The sequence below is a fragment of the Lathamus discolor genome, chromosome 6, assembly GCF_037157495.1.
Source record: "Lathamus discolor isolate bLatDis1 chromosome 6, bLatDis1.hap1, whole genome shotgun sequence".
NCBI classification, from domain to species: Eukaryota; Metazoa; Chordata; class Aves; order Psittaciformes; family Psittacidae; genus Lathamus; species Lathamus discolor.
Genome location: NC_088889.1, coordinates 19800451 through 19822692, shown reverse-complemented (window position 1 = coordinate 19822692; position 22242 = coordinate 19800451). Strand labels below are relative to the sequence as shown.

At 44.2% G+C, this 22242-nt stretch overlaps 1 protein-coding gene across 1 annotated transcript in view; it reads right to left on the bottom strand.

Annotated features, from left to right (window-relative positions):
- The window catches only part of PRKCH (protein kinase C eta), a 116717-nt gene that overhangs the window by 44448 nt on the left and 50027 nt on the right, over nt 1–22242 (bottom strand). The window contains exons 5-10 of the mRNA XM_065685159.1: nt 20989–21077; nt 19223–19352; nt 18196–18323; nt 15975–16118; nt 15068–15241; nt 890–1044 (exon numbers count right to left, since the gene is read on the bottom strand). Of these exons, the coding sequence (XP_065541231.1) occupies nt 890–1044; nt 15068–15241; nt 15975–16118; nt 18196–18323; nt 19223–19352; nt 20989–21077 (820 nt within the window). The remainder of the gene's footprint in view (nt 1–889; nt 1045–15067; nt 15242–15974; nt 16119–18195; nt 18324–19222; nt 19353–20988; nt 21078–22242) is intronic.

Below are 22242 nucleotides of genomic sequence, written 5' to 3'. Positions count from 1 at the left end.
CACTCTGGCACTACAGAAGGAAAAAATATAACCAACTGTCATCCTGAGTACAGAATAATGACAAATAAAGAGCTGCGTATAGGAAGTAGCTTCCTGAGAACAGCCTTGAGACCTGGGAACGGAGGCTGACACAGGGAGGCAATGATGCTTCGATCCAGTTGCAACACAAAGATGCCAGACATAGACAGGAAGGAAAAACTCCTGCTGTAGGATCATGGCAGGAATTAAAAGACTTTTAGTGGCTGAGCTGTGTGGCACTGGACAGGTGTGTCAAATAGATAGGGTTCAAACACAGGCCTATAGCTAATACAGGGAAATAAAAGGGCTTTGGTATACCCAGCACATATTAGCCTTTAAATAACACAGTGGCAAAAGCAACAGCTCCTTGCATTTATCTCCAAGAAAATCTAGGAAGGTTTCACTTAAAGCCTGACTCTTTGCTATCAGTTTGACATATGCTCTATGGCAACAGGACAGGCCCAGAGCAGCACAGTGGAGGCTTTTGCTGGTCAGCAGCTAACACCCAGCAGCCGCACAGTCACCTGAGGTGAAGACAAGTTGCAGTTCTGGGGCTAATATAAACCAGCTTTGTGAATTGACGCCAATGCAAACTCTAGCCTCTGTGCCTCTCAAAAAAACCATTTTCCTATGTGCTTGCACACATGTCATAGGAAGGCCCTCCCTGCAGCCAATACTGCAGCCAGAAATTTCACTCCTGCCTGGAAGCTGGTGCACCTTGGACAATGTACAGAGGAAAGTGGAGGTACTGTTATCCCAGCTGACAACTTGTTCCTGGTGGGCAGCAAGTGAGAGTTATTTATTATGCAGAAAACTCAGGCTATTATCTCAGCCATGGTATTCAAAGAGAATGAATGAATGCAGAGCTCACCGATAAATGATGCCTCTTTCATGGAGAAACATAAGGGCTGAAATAATTTCTGCAGCATAGAACCGGGCCCGATCTTCATCGAAGCGGCGTGACTTCTGAATATGGAACATCAAGTCCCCGCCATTTACGAACTCCATCACAAAGAACAGGCGATCCTTCACACACGCAAACACAACAGATATGAAGAGCATTAATCATACCTTCTGTCAGGCTTAGAAAGCTCTAAGTAAAACTATTATCTACCAAACAAAAACATTAAATACCCACGAGACACTGGGGAAAAAGAAAAAATGCCAACTTCTTCAGGAGAGATTAAGTCAATACCAGGAAGAGCTGTCAGCGCCTCCTTGCCCTGCACTCCTCCCAGAAATGTTCTCCCTGTCATGAAATGAATTCTTGTCCACATGGGATTAGGCATATCCATAGGTGTGTGCTCATCACTAACCAGCTCCCATTGGGTTTCCCAAACTGTCCTTAGCCTGAATCAGCAAAGAGTAATACCCTTTCAACAGCACTCTCCGAGCCGAGCAAGCACAAGAGAAATCTGTAAAAGGTCACTTGCTCTGTAGTAAACACCTCAGATCTCTGGGGAAATACACTCCATGGTAAAACATGTATAACCAGACTACACTCAGACTGCAGCTTTGCCACAACAGCACATGATGACATTGTCTGGAGGGTATCCTAATGCCATTTCTGGGGAATACACATTGTTTTCCAGAATGGGATTTCCTGCTATACACTTGCATAGCAGCTGCTTGACAGACCCTCCAATTTCAGCTTTCCTCTGACTAGCCTGCAGAGACCTGTGGGTGTTGAAGGAACTGGTAAGGACAAAGTCTAAACTAATTTTTCAGCCGGACAGAAAAGCAACCTGTTTGATAAAGTTCAACTCACTAACCACAGCTGCTGGTCTCTGAGGTTTCTTTTTTGGCATTGTTCTGGCTTCTGCAAAAGTCTACAGATAGCGAGGCACTTGCTTATGCTGCATGCTCACCAGTCTGGGTAGTGCATGCAAAAGGGGTGCTCACTTACTTGTGAGAAGAAGGACAAACAATGATTTAGTACAAAACTAAACCCTGGAATTGTTGCAGTCTGGTTCAGAAATTTCCCCTAGTAATTGTTTATGGACATTTGGTATCGATTGGTTCAGTTTTACTCGGAGTATCAATCAGGAACAAGCAGACTGGAAAACTGGCATACAATTCAGTTGAGACTAGTCAGCCTTTTAATGGTGCTATTTGGCCCTCTTTCCCCACAAGCCCCTTCCCAGATCTGATGTTAATCATCTACAAGCTAGTTTTAAGCCCTCTCTAAGTTTAAGAGGATAAGCATTGTTATGCTCCACTTTCTGGCAGCCAGCCAGCTTGAAATGACTACTGGTATTAACATCTTGAGATGCACACAGCAGAAGAAAAGCCACCAGGAATCCTTTCATTCCTCTCTGCATATGAGCAGGAAACCAAATGGCTCATGACAGACAAGAACAGCTTGCTTCTCGTCACCATCCTGGGCTCTGCTCAACAGCTTCTGGGCTCCTTCCAGAAGCTAAGATAGATGTGTTCCCAGCAATCTCACAATACCATTGTGTCTAGCACCAAGGCCACGTGTTTAATGTTATCATCTGTGGTCCATATAAACAACACTTCATTGTTTCACTGTGCCTTTATTACAGGGCTGCTCAAAGACACCCAAGCTGGCTTGTCTACAGCACCAGTCTAAGACAGTAGCACAAACTCTGCAAACCAGCAAAACTTGGCTCTTCAGCCCACATCAGATCTCTAATGCTACATCTTTGATGCATTAGTTAAACTGAGCCCAGCTACACCTTGCCTACCTGTTCAGCAACCCTTCCTCCAGCTGCAGCGCAGTTATCACCCCTACCTTGCCAGTCAGGCCAGCTTTTACATCTCCTTGTTATTCCTCCTGGGCTCATTCCGCGCTGATCTCTCCACATGACATGTGTTTACCTAGACCAGCTTGTCCAGGCATCTCTTCAAGCCCATGCTTAAAAAAGAAATCCCTTTTGCCAGATCTCCAACAGGAAGGAATTTAGCAGCAACCCAACGAGGAGTGTGTGTGTGTATTTATATAAGTAATATATATGCTTGTATAATACATATGCTTGGATATAAGGAGGAAATTCTTTCCTGTTAGGGTGGTGAGACACTAGAATCAGTTGCCCAGGGAGGTTGTGAGTGCTCCATCCCTGGCGGTGTTCAAGGCCACTAGAATCAGTTGCCCAGGGAGGTTGTGAGTGCTCCATCCCTGGCGGTGTTCAAGGCCAGGTTGGATGAAGCCTTGTGTGGGATGGTTTAGCGTGAGGTGTCCCTGCCCATGGCAGCAGGGTTGGAACTAGATGATCTTGAGGTCCTTTCCAACCCTAACTATTCTATGATTCTATGATTCTATAGCATGAATACAGTTAGGTGAACATGCATGTATTTTCTACTCTTTCCTTAAAGGTGAGCTTCAGGGAAACAAAGTTAACTCTTCCTAGCATAAAAACTGCTTCTCCAGTGTGGACAAACCCCCATGGCCCATCTCGATCTTTTGGATGTACTCATCTCTACTATGATGTGTAAAAGAGACACTACTTCTTTCTCAAATGTTCCAGTGAGCACTGAAACAGCCAGGCTTAACATTCACATCACTGCTGTCATGGCATTAGCAGCTTTTTGTTACAAACAGCTCTTGCTTCAGACTAACTAAACCTGAGCTGGTATAGAATCACAGAATGGTTTGGGTTGGAAGGGACCTTAAAGATCGTAACACCTAACCTCCGCCCATGGTCTCACTTCAAAGGTCAAGTATAAATACAGTACTTTGAACTATATATGTATATATATTTATTTTTTTAAGAGGTCCAGCTAATTGTCTGTCCAGTATTCTAACATTTAGAAATCCCATGGGGTGTCTGAAGAAAAAAGCAGGATGGGTATTATAACTTGTTTATGTTACAGCATTTGTGCACTGGCCTGATACATGCCTGGGAACATGTATTAGGAAAATGAACACTAACAACCACCCTTTGGGGAACAGCATCTAAGAACCAGGCAGTCTTCCATTTTCACTCTTAAGCACCATCGGCTTGACAAACTGCAAAGACCAACTGCTCCCTCAGGAATCACTGAGAAATAAAATAAACAGTGCTATTTTATGGGGGGAAGAGGTGCAGGGGGAGGATGGCAATTTTGCAGCAGACGGATTAAGAGTGCATAAACAGATTTAAAAGGCACCAGGAAAAGAAATCTTAAAATAACAGCTAGTTCAGATACTTGAAAATTTGACCTGATTTAAAGTTATGTGCATCCTTTCTTGGGGACTATCAGTGAGAATTAGACGAAGTTGAAAGCTGGAGTGTTTTTTGACAGGGCTTAATACTGAAATCCTCAGATTTCTACTCATAGAATCATAGAATCAACTAAGTTGGAAAAGAGCTTTAAGCTCATCAAGTCCGACCATTACCCCACAACTGCCAAGACCACCACTAAACCATACCACTGAGGTCCTCATTACACAGCTTTTGAACACTTCCAGGGACGGTGATCCCACCACTTCCCTGGGCAGCCTGTTCTGATGCCTGAGCACCTTCTCTGTGAAGAAACTGTTCCTATTTTTCTACTTCGCATTGCTCAGAAGTCTTCCCTGATCTGCTATCTCTGTTTGACGTTGGCAAGAGTAAGAAAAGAGCATTTGAGTCAACAGGAAACAGTGACGTGAAAGCCTTTGCAGCATTGGCAGCCCCATGAGGAAATCACATTGCACCATTTCTGGGCTGGGATTGAGATAAATAAGTTGCAGAGCAACTGTTACTGTAAATTAAAGAAATACTCAGAGGAAATAAAAGTCCATGAGATCAGGTGGGGTCATTTCAAGGCTGGCCTACGGCTAGAGATTAGCCTTGCCAATTTCAGTGCAAGAGAACTCTTTGAGGTTTTTTGGGGCGTTTTGGGTTTGGGGTTTTTTGGGGTTGTTTTGTGGGTTTTTTAATTTATTTGTTTAAATTTTCATTTGCTATTCCTATGTATTTGTCTATTAGCAGGACAGAGGCTGTTGGAATCACATACTACGTCTTAAGGACAATGTCTGATAGCAATTACACATACCTTCAAAGCTTCATTTGCTTGTTGTCTTAGTGGGGTTTTGGTGGGGCTTGAAAAGAGTCCCCTGAGTGCAAAAGCCACCGGGTGGGACAATACACATACTAGTTACTGCCCTTGCAAACACAAGCACTATGAAATCCAACTCAAACATTACTTCAGCCCTTTGTCCTCACCATCTCTATAAGCAAGCTGTTTTGAACCCTCATACCTTTCCTCCCCATTATCACAGGAGAAAAAAAAATATAAAGTAAAAATACAGATTTTATTAAAAGAGCATCCTTTCCCTCTGCATGACCCAAAAAATTCAGTGTGATAGATAACTTACACCTCCTCCTAGTTAAAAGTCTAGCTGATGTCCATGTACAACCTACACAAGACCACAGACCTCTGAAGAAAGGTAAGGTGAGAACCTTACCTTTGATCACAGGCTTTCGCGCTAAGTAAATGGGACAGGGCAGCAGCATTACCCCCTTCAGGAAACACAGACGGAGGAGATGGAGAAAGAAATGTTTCTTATATGCAGGCTGTAATAGCAAAGCTGCCTTCCCTATCTGCCCTACAACAGCTGTTGTGCCAAGGGCAGCATGGACCAGAGACAACTTCTCTCAAGAAAGTCATCAGCAGAGGTTCAGGAAACCCACTGCAAAACACCAATGGGTGTCTGCTCTCCAGCCTCCAGAGCCATGAGAAATAGGCTTGGACAAGCCCTGCATATCCCATTCACAGCAGAGCTCTCCCAGACATTGCTTCTGCACACACTGATTTCTCTTCAGGACAAAGGGGCTGAGCTGACCCACCAAGGACACATCCCAGCAGTAATCCCACCCAAGCATCTTCTTTAGCTATCAGCTGCCATGTAAGGCAGCATTTGGAGGATACAGAGACCTGGTTAAATGTGGCTTAAAGCAATAGTCCAATTTTTCCCCCCAAAAAAAATTTGTATTAATCAGAATTCCTGGCTCAGGAATTCTGCTAGGTTTGCATTCATCTCTTTGGAAATAATTCATGCACACAACTTCTCAGAAAATCAGCGTTAGGCTCAATCTGAGCTCCCTGAAGCCAAAGGATTTTCCCAAGAAAACAGTAGTTTTTCATTGTTTTGGCAGTTCATGCTTTGCAGAGCAGAAGGCAGGCTTTCAAAATTATCTCCATACAGACAGCTGTGTCACTGCTTCCCAGCAAAAGTTTACTGCGTCCAAAAAAAGAGTAGCAGGGCTCAGGGAGCTTGCAAGCAAATTATTACAAGGTAATTACAAGAGCTGGCAGGCTCGTTCAGCACTCCCAGTGTTCCTGTTCTCCCTTTGTGGTCCACAACCCCCACACAAAGCAATCTGCCTTAGGTCTTGCTGGAAGTGTGCAAATAAACTGTGCTGTCACTGTACCAGGCTTTGGAAAGCCACATGTCCAACTCCCCCAGCAGTGCAAGTAGCCATCCATATCTAGGTCAAGGCACTGCAAAGCACAGGACCCAGAGGAAGAATAATAAACAGGTTTGTTTCTCAATGTTTATCTTCATAAGTGCAACAGAACCATGAACCACACTTAGGCGCTGCTCTGCATTGAAATGCTTTCCCTCCATACCCAGCCCTTCGACCAAGGATGCACCACATCCTTGCGGGCTGAGTACTGGTCCAGCTAGGAAGTTTACAGGGGGGTTACATGTGGCAGTGTTTCAAATCCAGAGAGGACTGCAGGTGTCATAAGAACGGGCCCACTAAAAGCAACATGTGTGCGCACAACAGCTGAAGCAGATGGGATGAGCTCAGCCTCAATTTCCAGGCAGTGTCAAAGCCACATTCAGCTGATCGAGATGGAGCAAGACACTGACTTATGTAGGTGAAGATTTGGTCCTTTGATTTCAAATCTGCATCAAGCAGAGAAGAAGAAACACCTCCATGTCACATTTGCTCAGCTAGAATTACGTGCATGCATCAGTTGCGCTTCCCAAACACGGCCGCAGTGATGACTGCCCATGGTACCTGCTGCTGCTCTGCTTGTGAGACTTCCCAGACGAGCAAAGCGGCAGCAGAAAGGCAGCAGGTTTTACAGCCATCTGCCAGCTGGCTTTTGGTGCTCTGGCAGCCGTTTTACCTCCCTGCTTCAGTGGCTGCAGAAGTGCACAGCAGCCTCAGGAACCACTTCTGCCTAGGAAACATCAAGCCACACAAGGGAGCATGCCACAGACGGCACATACAGCCCTGAGGCTATCGAGATGGAGAGATCACTGTGTGCCACATATGAAAGGCTGAGAAAGGGAAGGTTTCTTTCTTCTGATGGTTCTGGGGTGGTTCGGTTTGTTGTTATGCTTTTTTCTTAGCTAGAAGGGGGTGTGGTAAAATTAAGCAGTCAACGAGGTAAGGTGCATGTGGCATCTACTCCAGGCTGGGCAGCTGGTAAGCACGCTTCTGAGAAGTGTGGGTCACTTCCCCATACCAGGCTCAGTTTTAGTTCCTTTAACAAAGCCACTGGCGTCATTGTCACAACTCCTGGAACAGGACAGTTATCACCAGTTATCACTTAAAACCACACTCTGCTGACGCTGCTGGTAATGGGCACAATGCAGGCTCTCCCGTGTGGCAGTCAGTCACATAAACATTGCCTAGAGAATAACAAATTGGCTCTCCCCATTTACATAAATAAACTCTGTGGGGTCCCTCGGGGTAAAGGCTGCCTTCCGCACACATGTGTGCACGGCACCACACAGCATGAAACCTGAGCTCATTCCAGAAGAGCTGAACAATGGCAACCACAACGCGGGGCAAGCTGATGGGAGTTAGTGCTCCCACCTGCCCCAGGAAAAGTAAATAGGTAAAAAAATCACAAATCTAACTACACCCTCCAAATCTCTGCCTCTGTTCTCTTAACCATGCAACTAAAATCTCAAGCTCATAGACTGGAGAGTTTTTGTAACACACAAATTCATTCAGCCATTTCTCTGGAACAATACAGCCTTCGGGGTACACAAGTGAACCATACGTGCATCCTTCCTCTTCATACCCTCAAGATGGTCTAATTCGTACACTATTACATGATTAGCTCCTCTTTTGAGTAGAAACTTTTACTCAGCATAAATGCAAAAGGATGCCTTTTATCACTCTTGTTCATCTGTATTTTTTCTATTAGAAACAAACCAAAACTCACAACTAGAAAAAACACTAAATCCATCCCAGACACTAGGTCAACCACTTAAATCCCGTACCAAAAAAGGCCTGTATAATCCCCATTAAAAAAGAAAAGCAAGCCAGTTTAGCTACCTTTAAAACAAAACATCCAAAAAAAAAAAATCAAAGCTAATTGAAAGAATAAACAAAATCAAATCTTCCCCTCCAGGCCTTTTAAAATGGCATAGAAAACTACATAAGCTCTCCTTCCCACCTCAGAGATCAAAAACCAAAGGGCTGCCTGCATTTGGAGGGGAATAAATTGAGGAATAAGAAATTAGAATGCAGCAAGATATGGACATCTGCCCCCCTCAGCTGGCTGCTGGTATCACAGTGGCTCAGAAGAGACCTGTATGAGCTCTGTAAAGATCATGCTTATTTTATAGCCCCCAGTTCAGAAAAAAAGCCATTGGAATTGGTGTTTCTGGTTTGGAGTGACCAACCTCAGACAGCTCTGAACTCTGCAATACTTGCTGGCCTCAAGCTGTGCTAGGGAGTCATGGAATAGTTAGGTTTGGAAAGGCCCTTAAGATCGTCTAGTTCCAACGCCCCTGTCATGGAGGCTAGAGAGCTCTACAAGCTCAGCCAAAGGTCTTCAGGAAAACTTAGGATGCCAAAACACTCAAAGGCCACTTGGAAACTGCTTACTTTGAGGGCTTTGTGGATCCATCCTCTCACCCTAAACATCACCTGGAAAGCAATATGGATTCAAAGGGACTGAAACCTAAAGCACTGCTGGGTCATACCTCATCTAGTTACCTCTTCTCTGAGATTCGACTGCCCTTTGTTTTGGTTCTCCTTTCCTCTATCCTTAGTGGCACCCACTGGCTCAGGCTGCTTGTGAATTGCTTTCATTTCGATCTGTATGCTGCAACTTCCTTGATTTTAAGGTCAAAGACAAATATTAGCTTCACATGCTGTGGCTAACCATTGGCAACAGCATCTCCTTCAGCTACCCTTGCAAGAAACTTGGTAAGTCTAAGTTACAGTCTCTCCCATAAGCCACTGCAGAAGGAGAAAGGCATTTTCTCAGCTTCATAACAATGCAAGTATCCATGCTCCCTCAACAACTGGGGGCGGGAAAGTTACACTCAAGAGCTACAACATGATGATGGCAGCTAACCCTTCAGCTCATATCACCTTTTTGTGCAGCCTAAGTGTGGACACCCAGCAAAGTTCACAGATCAAATCAGAAATGTCAGTCAGATCTAGTTTCATCTTCCACTATGCCCACAAAAAAAAAACCCAACCGAAACTCTGACCGTGTTTGTTCCTGCAACGAAGAGACCATCACAAGGTGTTACTGTGCACGACAGAGAAAGCTGAGCTTTCCAGACCGGGCTTCGGAGGCTTCACACATCTGATTTACTGGCACCTTGAGCTGGCATACCAGCAAAGATGTCATGGGTTTTGGTGGATACAAACACTGTAAAACCACAGGAAGACACACTTTTTTACCAGGTTGCTTTTATTAGGTGCTAAACAAAACAGGAGCCAGAGAAAGGCAGAAACAAACTGCTTCTCCCATGGTCACAAAGCCAATGTGAGAGCACCATGATGCACATACCTGCAGAAGCCACACTGGACATAAAGGTGGAGAGAGGGAATTCCCCTGTACTTCCTGTCCAACAGCCCCCCCCCCCAAAACCCTAACTCTCCCCTGTAGAGTCCCAGGTAAAACACAACTCAAGCCTGACCTCAGAAAGACTCTGAAGCCGGCTTCCAGCAGGGTGCCTTGTGTTTATAGCCAGGAGGCATGCTAGACTGTACCAAGCTTTTTGGAAAAGCCTGGCCCAGAAACAGGATGTCCCCATCAACTTCTTCACTTGATTTTTGACTGACAGCAGGAAAACTGAAGCATGCACTGGTCTTCCAACAGGGGAAAAGGCCTCAATGCTGACAGAAAAGCATCCAAGGTGTGCACTTGGCTGTCAGGTGTATGCATGTATGGAGTCATACCTCTCCCTGACATGCCAGAGAGGGAAGGTTGCGGTTTAGCGCCTGGGAGAAGATCAAAGCTGTCCTCTCTGCTTTTAAAGGGCTCCCTCTCCAGCGCCTTTCAAAGAGAATATCAAAGTAGCCTCATCGCTTCCTTACCACTCACCAGCACACTCCTAGGCCTGTCTCAGGACACTTTTTTATCTAACCAAAGCCCTGGGAAGGCTGCCACTGCCTTTCCAGTCTTCCTTACCTCCACTACGCCATGCTCTGCCCGAGGGCTGCCTTGCGCTCTGCCCATTTGGTGACAGTGGAGTAGCTGGTGACAACCAGGGTGATACAGAGAGCCACTGGAAGGACCATGACTGAGGGACTCCCCTGGACATACAAGGGCACCTAGACCTCTCTTGTGGCATCTAGGGACTAACGGGTGGGTGAGCAGCCAGGCAGCAGCCACTGCTCAGTCCCACCACTTTGAGTGATGCGCCCTCACTTGGAAATTATGCCCCCATCAAAGGCTCCAGGTTATCTCCAACACTTCTAGGAAGTGAAATAAAGGCTAATCTCTCCAAACACCTGGGTGACCCATGACATGACGCCCATGCCGACCATGGGGGAACTGCTTGATTGCCCCAAGAACCAGCAGAGACGTGCAGAAACCTTCCCCTTCCATGTCGAGAGCATGACATCAGCCCACAGCTTGTAAAGAGAGCACAAAGCTGCGTGCCGGACTTCAGGCTGCCCTTGTAAAATGGGACCAGTTCAATTATTACGCTGCCCTGGAGTTCCTGCGCCAGTCCCTGTTGGCTTCAATAGCACTCCTGCTAGCTATTATCTCGAAAAGACGCTCATTACAGAAAAATCACATCCCTCTGCCAAGTTCTCGTGTCTCACTATTTTTGGAACAGCACGGGCAGGCTCTGTGCCTCAGCAACTGTCAGCAGAGCCACCCAAAGCAAATCCATATAATGATCAGGCCAGCAAGGACAGTGCTAGAAACAGCATTGCCTGGGGTCCCCTGGAAGCATGAGAAAAGGGATAAGGGCAATAAACATAAAACCCAGAAGCTATTTGACACTATTTGCATAGGAAGTTGATCTCCCCCAGCCCTCTTCATTCTCATGCATATGAGTGGAGACAAAGGGATTTAAGAGCAAACCACCTGCACAGGAAGGATGGTTCCTAAAATCCAAAGAAGACAGGACCTTCCTACTGCAAACTCCTTTTAATTAAAACATTCCAGGATCCGCATTCCCCAGGATTAAATTACTGACTTAGCTATTTATACGTATAGCCTCTTTCACCCGTTCTAGGACAGTACGGTTGAGGTGTTGGATGACAGTGTCAGGTAAATAGAAACAAGCATTTTTTGTGCTTGTGCTCCCTAATACAGGATCCACTATTATCCACAGGTCCCAGCACCTGTCAGCAACTCACAGATTACTGGAGTAGAAGCATAATCCTCTGTGACACTGAAGGATGATTCTAAGGCCCTAGAAAAAGCAGAGGTGAGTGGCTTGGGCAAGCTGCAAAGCTCCCATAGCAAGGCTTTCAATAAGGAAAAAAAAAAAATTAATTAAAACCCAGAGATGTGGGGAGCAAGAAAACCTCACTTGGATGCACTTGAGCACAACTTAAACGGCAAGGAAGCAGCAGGTCTCCTTCCCTGCCTTTCACAGGAAAGGAATCTGGAGGTGCAAGTCCAAAACCGCCCAGCCAAGCAGTGGGCACGCAGAGGGCCTCATCCAGCCTCTGCTAGCCTGCTGTGCAGTTAATATTTCCTCTTTAGGCTCCGAAAACTGTGACCCATAGCAGGCAGAGACAACACTGGCAGCTCCTGCCACCTAGCGGCTGCAGTATTTCTCTGTGACACAGCAAGGAGGCTGTTTGGAGGACAGGCAGCCTCAGCTCACCCTGGGCTTTATTTGCAGCCCTTGCTAGCAGGTACCATTTATGCCGCAGCTGAGACGAAATTAGGACCACAGTGAGCACAGAGGCAGCCCAAGAGAGCAGAAACCCTTTCTGGAAAACATCAGTGGCTAATGTAAGCATAAAAAGTCCTCAGCTAGCTCTAAAGCAGGCGAGCAAAGTAGCAGTAATATAGATGAACTCTAGTAATGCATTGCTGTTTCTGGTACTTATTCCAGCTCAGCTAATGCTAGATTACTGGCACTACACGACATGGCACCATGCAGCGCAGACACACCCCAGGCTGTTTAAGTTACCCCCGAGGCTGCTTAACTCAGGGGAAGAGTTTGTTGGTTTGGGTGGAATATTATGCAAGAGCCAGAATTCAAATGTCCCCAGATGCAGCCAAACCCTCAGTCCCTTTGAGCACTCTGTTCTCAAACTGCTGCAGCATTTCAGGCACTTCCAAGGTCCTTCCTTTCCAGGTTCCACAATTTCCTCTTGAACTGGGGAAGGAAGGGTGAGAGTGGAACATAACTGGACACCCCTATTCTACATACAGCCTCACCAGTGCCAAGCAGAGGGGATAATGACTTCCCCTGAGCTCCTGAAGTAGCCCAGGACATAATTTAACTTGTGTGCAATGAGATTCCAATGCTGACTTATACGGAACTTGGCAAGGACCATAAGCCTTTGCCAGTTAGTCCCAGCCTGTCTTGACGCATCTCGTGGGATCAGGCTCTGACTTTGCTTTGACAAATGGTAAGAAGACTCAAAATGGCCAGTTCTTGACAATGTCCTAAAGGCAGGCCCAGTAGCTCATTATTTATCCAGGATCTCCAGAGCTGACTGGAGTCAAGCTTTGTTTTTTTATATCATGAACTGTCAATGTCAGAGTTCAGGCTATGTGATACATGTGATGTGATTTCCATGTAATTTAAAGTGAAAATGGGTATTGTTTTGTGTAACCTTGTTACCAACTCCAAATATAAGTAGCATTTTTAAATATTCAAAACACTGGCCAGCAGCCATAAGTGGTATTTTCTTCTTTTAATTTATATGTATGTATTATTTTCTGTTAAGTTTTTGTTCATGGAGAGGATAACGCCATGCCATATAAAGAACAAGCAGAAACACCAAGTACTGTATCAGCCTGGCTGAGTCCTCCTGGAACAACTCTGTCCAATGAATACCCTGCTGTTGCAATCACTTCTCTAATATAGCAAAGGGATTTAATTATGATTTTGTAAGCCATTTAAATCTGGTTATTCTGGATTGCAGTGGGTGTCACTGAGTGCAGAACATGGGCAAAAGATGCAATGAACCACATTAGTCTTAAATATAATTTTTCTTTTGTAAATGCTTTCCTTTTTGGGTTTGTGTATTATTTGAGAGAAGCAGTTTTCTGTTACTGACAATCCAGATAACAAAGCAAAGTGAGATCCAAGTAAAAGTGGAACCTGAGAAAGACTGGCGATAGCAGGGTCTGCTGTGATGAGCACCACTCCCTTGGCACCCTTTCAGAGAACTGACCAGCTCTGCGTTCTGGGCGGCAAGGGCTGAGAGGTTCTCCCCTCCACTCCTCTGACAAGCTGGTCCAGAAATTCCTGTTCCAGGCTGTTCTACTGTTTAGCAACCTCCTTTTCATTTCCAGTCTAACTGTATCCATGGCCAGTCTAGACTCATTTAATCTGAGCCAGCATCCTGACAGCTTCGTTTCCCTCCTCAGTGTTCAGCATCTGCAGACATCAATCAGATCCTCTTTTTGCTTTCAATTTGTTAGTCTAAACAGACTGAGTTGTTCCATTTTTTTCCTCTTTACAAAAGCCTCTGCAATTACTTCATCAGCTCAGCAGACCTTCTCTGCACCCATAGCAGATCACATTCATTTTTTGAAGATGATTACTAACACAGTGACCCTAAATCTTCCTTAAGTTCATGGGAAATACTCCACATAGCTCAGCAGCGCACCTACTATTTTCACATCTATGTTGCAATTCAGTAAGCAATGCCATAGCAAAGGGCATAGCAACAGCTCTCAAAACCCACTGCTATCCTGCATGTGACTTCAAAAAGCACACACCAATACTGGACATCTCCAACATTTATATGAGAACTTCAGGAAAGCCATTAAAATATGGGCCTTGTTTCTTCACATTATAAAATACAAGAGGAGTTTCCTTGGTTACTAGTGACAACAGTGAGCTTCAAGTTTTGTTTCTGCTCTACAGCACAGCTGCTCTGAGAGCCGTGTATATAGGGAAAAAAAACTCAAACCATCTCAATCTAATTTCTGTTACATGAGTCTACCCAAGAGCTCCACCCTGAATGAGCACAGTTCTAAAACTCCATAGCTGGCTGCTGCATCACCCCAGTGAGAAGAATAAGACATGGGTGTGTGGCAGGATCCATTTGTCTGCCTGCCCCCCACCCCCTTTTTTTTCCACAGTATTTTCAGTTTATGTAGGAGTGAAGCCACAACTAAAAGGGCAAGTTTCTCCTGCCTCTTCTAAGAGGAAAACAAGCTCTATTACCATTTAGCAATGGACAAAAAGCACCTGGAAAGGAGTCCAGGCAGTTTTAAAGAGCTACACTGAAGAAAATGCTTTGGTCCTAATAACAGCTTAGCTCAGGGGCTTCCAATCTTACCTTGCTGGTACAGTGCTGCTGCCACTGCCTTCATCACGGTCACTCCTCCTCACCACCCACACCAGCAACAAGCTCCCACCCACATGCACACACCACAGGAGGCTCTGAGCTGGACAGGAAGCGCATGTGCAGTCCTCCACTGAGGTATACATACCACAAATGACACGCTTCCCTGTTATTACCATTTTGTCAGGGAGCTTAGAACAAGCCAGGATTTTGTTTGCCAAATGCCCAGCAGTTGTTAGAGGTGGACTACAGCAGAGTGCCCTTCTCACCCCTGAGCAAAGAAGTTTTATCCTGGTTGTAAGTGGACATTTATACTAGGCCAGGGACTACATACACAGGAGAGGGCCTCTGTCCTGAACATGCCAGCCAATGTCAGGAGGAAGGTTGTCCACCACCTGGGCTATACTTACAGGAGTCTGGAAGCAACAGTAAAGCTTGGTGAGGAATGGGTGGTTCCTTGCTAAGGAAAGGATGCGTTTCTCAGTCATGGTGCATTCAACATCGTCATCTTGGAGAATGACATCCTTCTTCAACACCTTCACTGCATAGAGCTGCCCACTCTCTTTCATCTTGGCAAGCATCACCTAAACCAAAGGGGAAGGTGAATTACAAGGGCTGAGCCCTCACTTTATGAGCAACACAGAGACTCTCATATTTTCTCACACTAGAAAGGTCAGTTATCTCATGACCAGGCTTGTGGATGCAAGTGAGTCAGCCTGTTAGTATGGGCATCAGTGTACAATCAATGACACATACGTTACTGTTTGCAGCAGGCTTCTCCACATAGTATACCCACACACATTACTGTGATGCCTGGTGCAGGGCTAACTGCTTGAAGCTCATTCACTGTGCCAGGGCAAACACCTGAGCAGTACCATTCACTCCACCTCCCCCCTCAGTTACCAAATTCAAATGCACTATTCCACACCATCTTTGTGGCAAAGCAGAGAAACAAAGCCCCCATCTCACCACATTTGAAACCACTGCCTTGTTTCCTTTAAAGGAAAAGTCTTCACATGCTCCAAGAGATGCTGCCCAAACGAGTGCTAACGCACACACTTGTAACTACTGGTATAGGCCCTGGCATGCATCTGTTCTTTCAGTTGCTTTTTTCCTTCTTGTGATATCCAGCTCTTCACTTTGCTGTCAGCTTTCTTTCTCTTCCCTTTTCTCCCTGCTCTCTGTATCCAACTGTGTTGCACAAAGCATACTTCAGTGAACAGCCCGTGTGCCACATTATAAAATAACTTCATCCATCTTGCAGCTTCTTAAATAAGGAATGTAGTTCTCCCCAAAAGAGCCACAAATAACTCTCACCTTTCCAAAACTGCCCTTTCCTAATACACGAAGGAAGGTTAAGTCTTTGATCCCAAGTTTGCTCGCTGAGGTTTCACTAACATTGCTGCTGTCTTTCAGGCTGCCTTTTCCCTGATGTCTCAAAGTAGATCTTGAAAGTAGTTTCTGTGGAAGAAAGTAAGTAAGCATCAGTCTGGACAGAAATTATAATTCTGCATCAGAGGTGCTGACATGCAGTTAACCTACCAACCTAGGCATTCAGGACCTGTTCAGATGCACTGTATGGCCACTGGAACAGAAAGCACACTGGTACCCACTACCCCACATAGCTGCTGTGTGGGACTGGAAACCTTGGTACTACACAGAGCTGTGCTGAGATGTCAACGCTGGTTCCTGACCTGGCGTTTTTAGTGGTAATCTACTGCCCAGCAGATCCAAGAGGCAAGCCTGACTCTCTCCACCCTCACTCCCCAGAAAAATAAGATGCTGAGTGTGGAAATCAAAGTCTCCTATATAACATCAGAATGAGAGAAACTGCAATTTCTGCAATATGTGAAATGCTGGTGAGGTCCAGAACTCAAGCAGATTACACCTGATCTCTGAGGTTTCTACTTGATTTTAAGACTTTTACTCAAAGTCTAGTTCAGTGGGTCCAAAACATCAAAATATTTTTCTTCTCCATAGCTGGCTGCTGGCTTCTTCCATTGCTCCAAATGTAATGGAAAGCTGCTCATTCCCATGCCAGCAGTGAGGGATCTGCACTTTCAGGACTTATAGCAGTATCAGTACACATTACTAGAGATCCTTTATTTGCAGTATGCGAAGACCAGCCAACCTCCAGCGCCCTCTATTCACAGCTCGCCAGGTACGAGTGTACGCATATAAATTACTTACTCAGTTAATTAGCTCAAACAAAGTCACGCGGACTTCTTGAGCTCCACCTCGCGACTATTTCGGTGTAAAGCAAAATTCTTTCTGCACGGAAGCCTAGTCCCAAACGCCATAGAAATGGCAATCCCTGCTATGGGTAAAACCACAAGCACATTGATCACAGCACCCAGCAAAACTTCCAACAGATTTAAGCTTACAGCACTCTGAACACTCATCTACAGCCTTTAGCTCACAGATAATGAGAGGAGATTGTTAAACACCGAGCACAGATTTTTATTTTCCTAGTTTTACCTCCTTTTGATGCGCAGATTATGCAAACAACAAATGTTGACAAGTGCTGTTTTTAACAGAGTTGAGAAGGAAGTGTGGGACTTGTGTTTCCCTGTAACTCCCAGGATAACTATGTTGACCAGTGTAGCTGGCTAACTGTATGACAAGATTTACCATGTCTGGCAATTATGTTTTGGGGATTAATATTTTCTTTTGGGCAAACAAAAATAAATAGACCAACATTTTATTATGGGTTATCATGATCTCAAGCAAACTCACTTTTCAGTACTGCTCTCAAAAGAAACATGGTGAAAACAGACTTGTTATCAAATGACAGCTCTGATTTCCATTACCGAGTATGGGCATTTTCATTCAAGTTCTTACAGAGTGTATTAAACTCTGAATAGATTCACATATATAACAGCTGGATTTTTAGGATGTCTTAAGTAGTGAAAAGCAGAAAGTATACAGATATGTCCAAACCATGGCAATAATCCCACTGGGACCATGTCTCAGACAGCAAAGACCATAGATAATGTTGTGTTGACCCGGACCACAGATTTTAGCCAGGGAAACTGTAGTGAAAAGTGAAATGGTTTCCCAAAAATCACTCAAAGCAACTGTGACAAAGCTCTGAAGAGAACCTAGGCTTTTGCTGAGCTCTTCCTTTGCTCTGCTACAAGCCACATATGCAAATAGAACATTTGTGCTTGCAGCAACAATAAAAAAGGTATGGCATGGATTAGATTGATGACTTATCATTTAGGTCTCTTACTCCCTTCTCACTCATGCCAAACAGATAAAAGAGTGAATGGAGCCATAACAATGAGAAACATAAGCAAACAACAAAGCAATACCTAGAAATTAAAGCCTCCATCAGGGTAAACCTGTATATAAGATATCAATTTTCCAGGTGAAGTCTTTGCCTCAAGACACAGACAATAACAACCTACTCATGCAGTCCACTGCCCAACACCATCTGTCATAACTGAAGTCTCTGACTTCTCCTGCACCATGTAAAGACTCAGCTGTCTTCTAATGAAGGGGTGAAGGGGACAAAAAGAAAGAGAAAAAGACTCACCGAATTCGGGGAAATGCTTCCTGGTTGCAGACCCATGCATGCCAAGGTTTTAGCAAGCTCTGCTGAGTTCACCCCACAGTTTGGTGCAACGTTTGCTTGGCATCGGATGTGGACGTTCATTTTACAGACTGACAGGGGTGATGGTAGGGACAGAAAGTAAAAGCAAAGGAACAATTAAAATAACTTGGAGGGATTCATTGCTGAGAATAATTTAGCAATTCTGCTTCAGGAAATATACCCATATGGATGTACTCTGGGTCTTTAAATTAAAGGGATTTTTGCCACTGATCTCAGCAGAAACAAAATCAGGACTCTCAAGAGGACAACCCCCTGAAAGTCAGGAATATACCCCAAACCCTCCAAAAGCAGGATACCACGTGTGAAGCTATTCGCAAGCACATGTTTGTCAGGTATATAAATACCATTGTACCTATGCCTGCAGATAAAATTAGTATTTATAACTCTACAGAATTCACAACGAACTTTCCCTGCATTTGCAGGTATCTATAGGCATGCTGTTAAGCAGGAAACTAAAATCTTTCTTGCTCTCACTCGTGGATACACACACACCCTCTTGTGGGAGATGAAGGTAAACGCAGATTGTTGGGATTGTGCAGTCTGAAGCAAAAACGTAACAGCAGAACACATTTTGTCATCAGTTAACAGTGTGACAGATAGGGTGGTCAACCTAAAGCAATGACCATTCTTCTCAAATGCACTGTCACTGCCCTATTTCATTAGCTGAGGAAAAACGTTCAGGTAAAGGGAAAAATGAATGCAGAAAGCAGTGCTACCCATGAATAATTTCAATAACGCAAGTCAAACAAAGCTGTGCTGACAGTGCAAAGTAGAGTCCTTCTGGAAGCCAGAGATTAAAAAGCAGATCAGTGTTTTTTAACTCTTGCAAAGATGAATATTTATTTCTCAGCTTTCTCTTGAAGGTTACTGAAATCAAGCCCACACAGTCTATCAAGAGTCTAAAAATACTTGTATTTTGTGCAAAAGGCTACAATAAAAAGCTGCTCACTTTTACACTGTAGGCCCTGTCGCATGATGCCCCACAGCAAGGAACCACAGTGATCACAGAAAGTCGGGACTTTGTAGTTGTGAACACTGAACTTGTGAGGAATGTTGATTCCAAACCGCTGTTCAGTCACCTGAGGCACCAAAAGAAAAGCACAGATTTAAAATCCAAATATATACATCTATATGAGCTGGTTCATTTACACACAAGCATTCAAGTGCAAAACTATGACAAAACAATGACATCTCAGAAAACGTCCCAGTACATCACCCCACTGAGGTTTACTGCAAGTGAACAACCTCACCTGCTGCAAGCCTCTCTGGTTTCTCTGCTGAGCAAGCTGGGCTATCTGACAGAGCAGAGTTTGAAGAGGGCTGCCTAGCCAATTTTAAATTCTTAAAACCGAGTTAGAATCACAAGTGTGGAATAGCTCATCACAAACCTATCGTGCTGAAGTGCCACATACAAATTAAAGCTACAGCATTTTGTAACTAACCAGTTTTCAAATTATTAACTTGCATATTATGTGCAAACATGTAACTTCAGGTCAAACTGTTGATTTTATTAAATTTAACACAGAACAGTTTTCCCAGCTCCCATAATCCTCATTCCCCTTCTCATCCTCCTTGTAATTAACAGTCTTTTAGCCCACATTTCACTCTATTACTTGCTCTCATCCCTTTTTTAACCTTGGTCTTTTCCAATTATGAATCATTCACATCTCAAAGACACCTCAGAAAACACTGAGCTGCTGAAGAAACCAACACCCACTTAGCCTCTTTGTTATTTTAAACTTTGTTTCTGAACATGCAGATCCTGGAAGACTGAGGGAAAACCCACAACTTCATTAAGTCAAGGATGCAACTGAAACTATGAGCTTGAAGTGAGCAGGGCTGCTCACCTTTGTCTTCTTTTAAAGTAGCTTAAATGTGTTATAAACCCTTCATAATCCTAAGAAAGGGGTATGGAACCTCACTATTTAACTTGCAGTTTAGCTTTAGGCATTTTAACTTATTTTCATCTGGCTTGGCAAGGGGTCATTTTAAGAAGCCTAGCTCTGCACTTTGGAGGCAAGAAATAACGAACAACAGCAATTACGTATCTGCACTGGAAAACAGGTTTCTGCATGACACACACAATTCAAAACATTACAATTGAATTTTCATCAGTTATTAAACAATTTCCAGTTACAGAAATGAGACACAATACACAGTGCAGTTTAAGGTAAGAATGGCACTCCTGTCAAATACAGCCAAAACTAGCAAGAAAACAAGCCTTCAGAAACACAAGTTATACGAGGGTTCTTTATTAAAACATACATAATTTCCTAGAGTAAAGGTGTGGAACAATGACTAAATGGGCACTTTGAGTTCTCAGAAGAAGAAAAAAAAAGACACATAACAAAGACCAGTGGCTGAATTTTAAAGCAGAGGAATCCACATTAAGAACCGGGCATCAGATTTTGATGCAACACAGTTAATCATGCAAGAGAATTAACAAAGAAAACAGTGGATTTGCTATTTCTTGATGTCTTGCAGTGAAGACACCCTGCCTTCCTAAACTAGCTACTAGTCCAACCCCTTATTAGCACTGACAGTAGAACAACCAGATTATATTGCTTGGCCTTATGCACATCCCTATCACTCACACTTTTAAATCCATGAATAAAGATAACACAGTAAATTCTGTTATAGGACAACCCCCAGCAACCCACATAACCCTGAAGCATCATATATTATCATGACCCAAAATAACCAACATGACTTTACCTTGAGATCGGTCTTGTTAGTATTGTTTTGGCACGTGCAAGCTGTAACAATTAGATGATGGCAGCGCTTGTGTACAACACAGGTGCATACTAGGAAATAAAAGAGGCATGCTGAAAAGAGCTCTTGAAAGACTCCAAACACATCAGCCCACCAGCTGGGTTCTTTAAGGCACAGCTGTATCATCAGGACACAGTAATGATGTGAAAAACAATCAGTGGCTTGGAACTTCCAACAGATCTGGAGATGCATCTCCAACCCATCGCAACAGAAATTCTGCACTGGATCATGCATACAGCCTAGAAAACAGCTGTCTATATAAAATATGGGTGATGCACACATAACAACACTATTATTTCTCACATGAACTAAAAAATTGCTGTTGAAATAGTTATCCAGGGGAGAGTATTTCACACAACATACAAAAGCAACATTAAAGAACACAGGTCTGAGATACTCAAAGTCATCCCTACATCTCAGTGGCATTAGTGCTTCTCACACTGAATATCCAAGTGAGTCCCAACCAGGTTAGTTTGTTACTGAGGCTCAGCACAATGCTTCTGTCTGGGAAGCTGGATAACTGCAGCAGAATGGTGCTGTGCCTAGGCTAATAAGCTAGTCCCCATCAAAAGGGCTAATCAGCCTGAAAGCAGAATTGGGCTCTCTCCAGGTATGAAGCTGGCTTGGCTGGAGTGAACTCCCACAACCCAGTGTGCACTGCGGACACCACTAAGGGCCAGAGATATTGTCTATGTAAGGAGATTTTTGTAATGGAAACTGCAAGCTGCAGGTATGTTGTGAGGACCCATGCTATTCTGTTTGTTGCTGACTTAAGCTTGTATTTATGAAGGGTTATCAATAACATTCACTTTCACCCAGAAATTTTATGTGGGATATCAATTTTATTTACATGAAACTTCCTTTCATATGGGGACACAAGTACCCTACTTTATTGCACAAGAAACAGGCTGCATTAGAAGGCTATACAGAATGACCATGCACCTCTGAAGCAAGTAATTCTGCCATCTCACCACAGAAAAAGGGAAAGGAAGAACAATAATTAAGAGCAAACAAGCACCGTAAACATCATTCAGCCAAAACATGCATTCAGACAAAAGTGCTGTGCCAACACACAGGACTGCCCTTTGAAGTCACATTGGTAATTTCACTTTGTTGAACTTCACAGGCAGACAAAGGAAGAGGGTGGCCATTTCATTAGGGTACTTTGTGTACCAGTACCAGCTGAATACTGGCTGA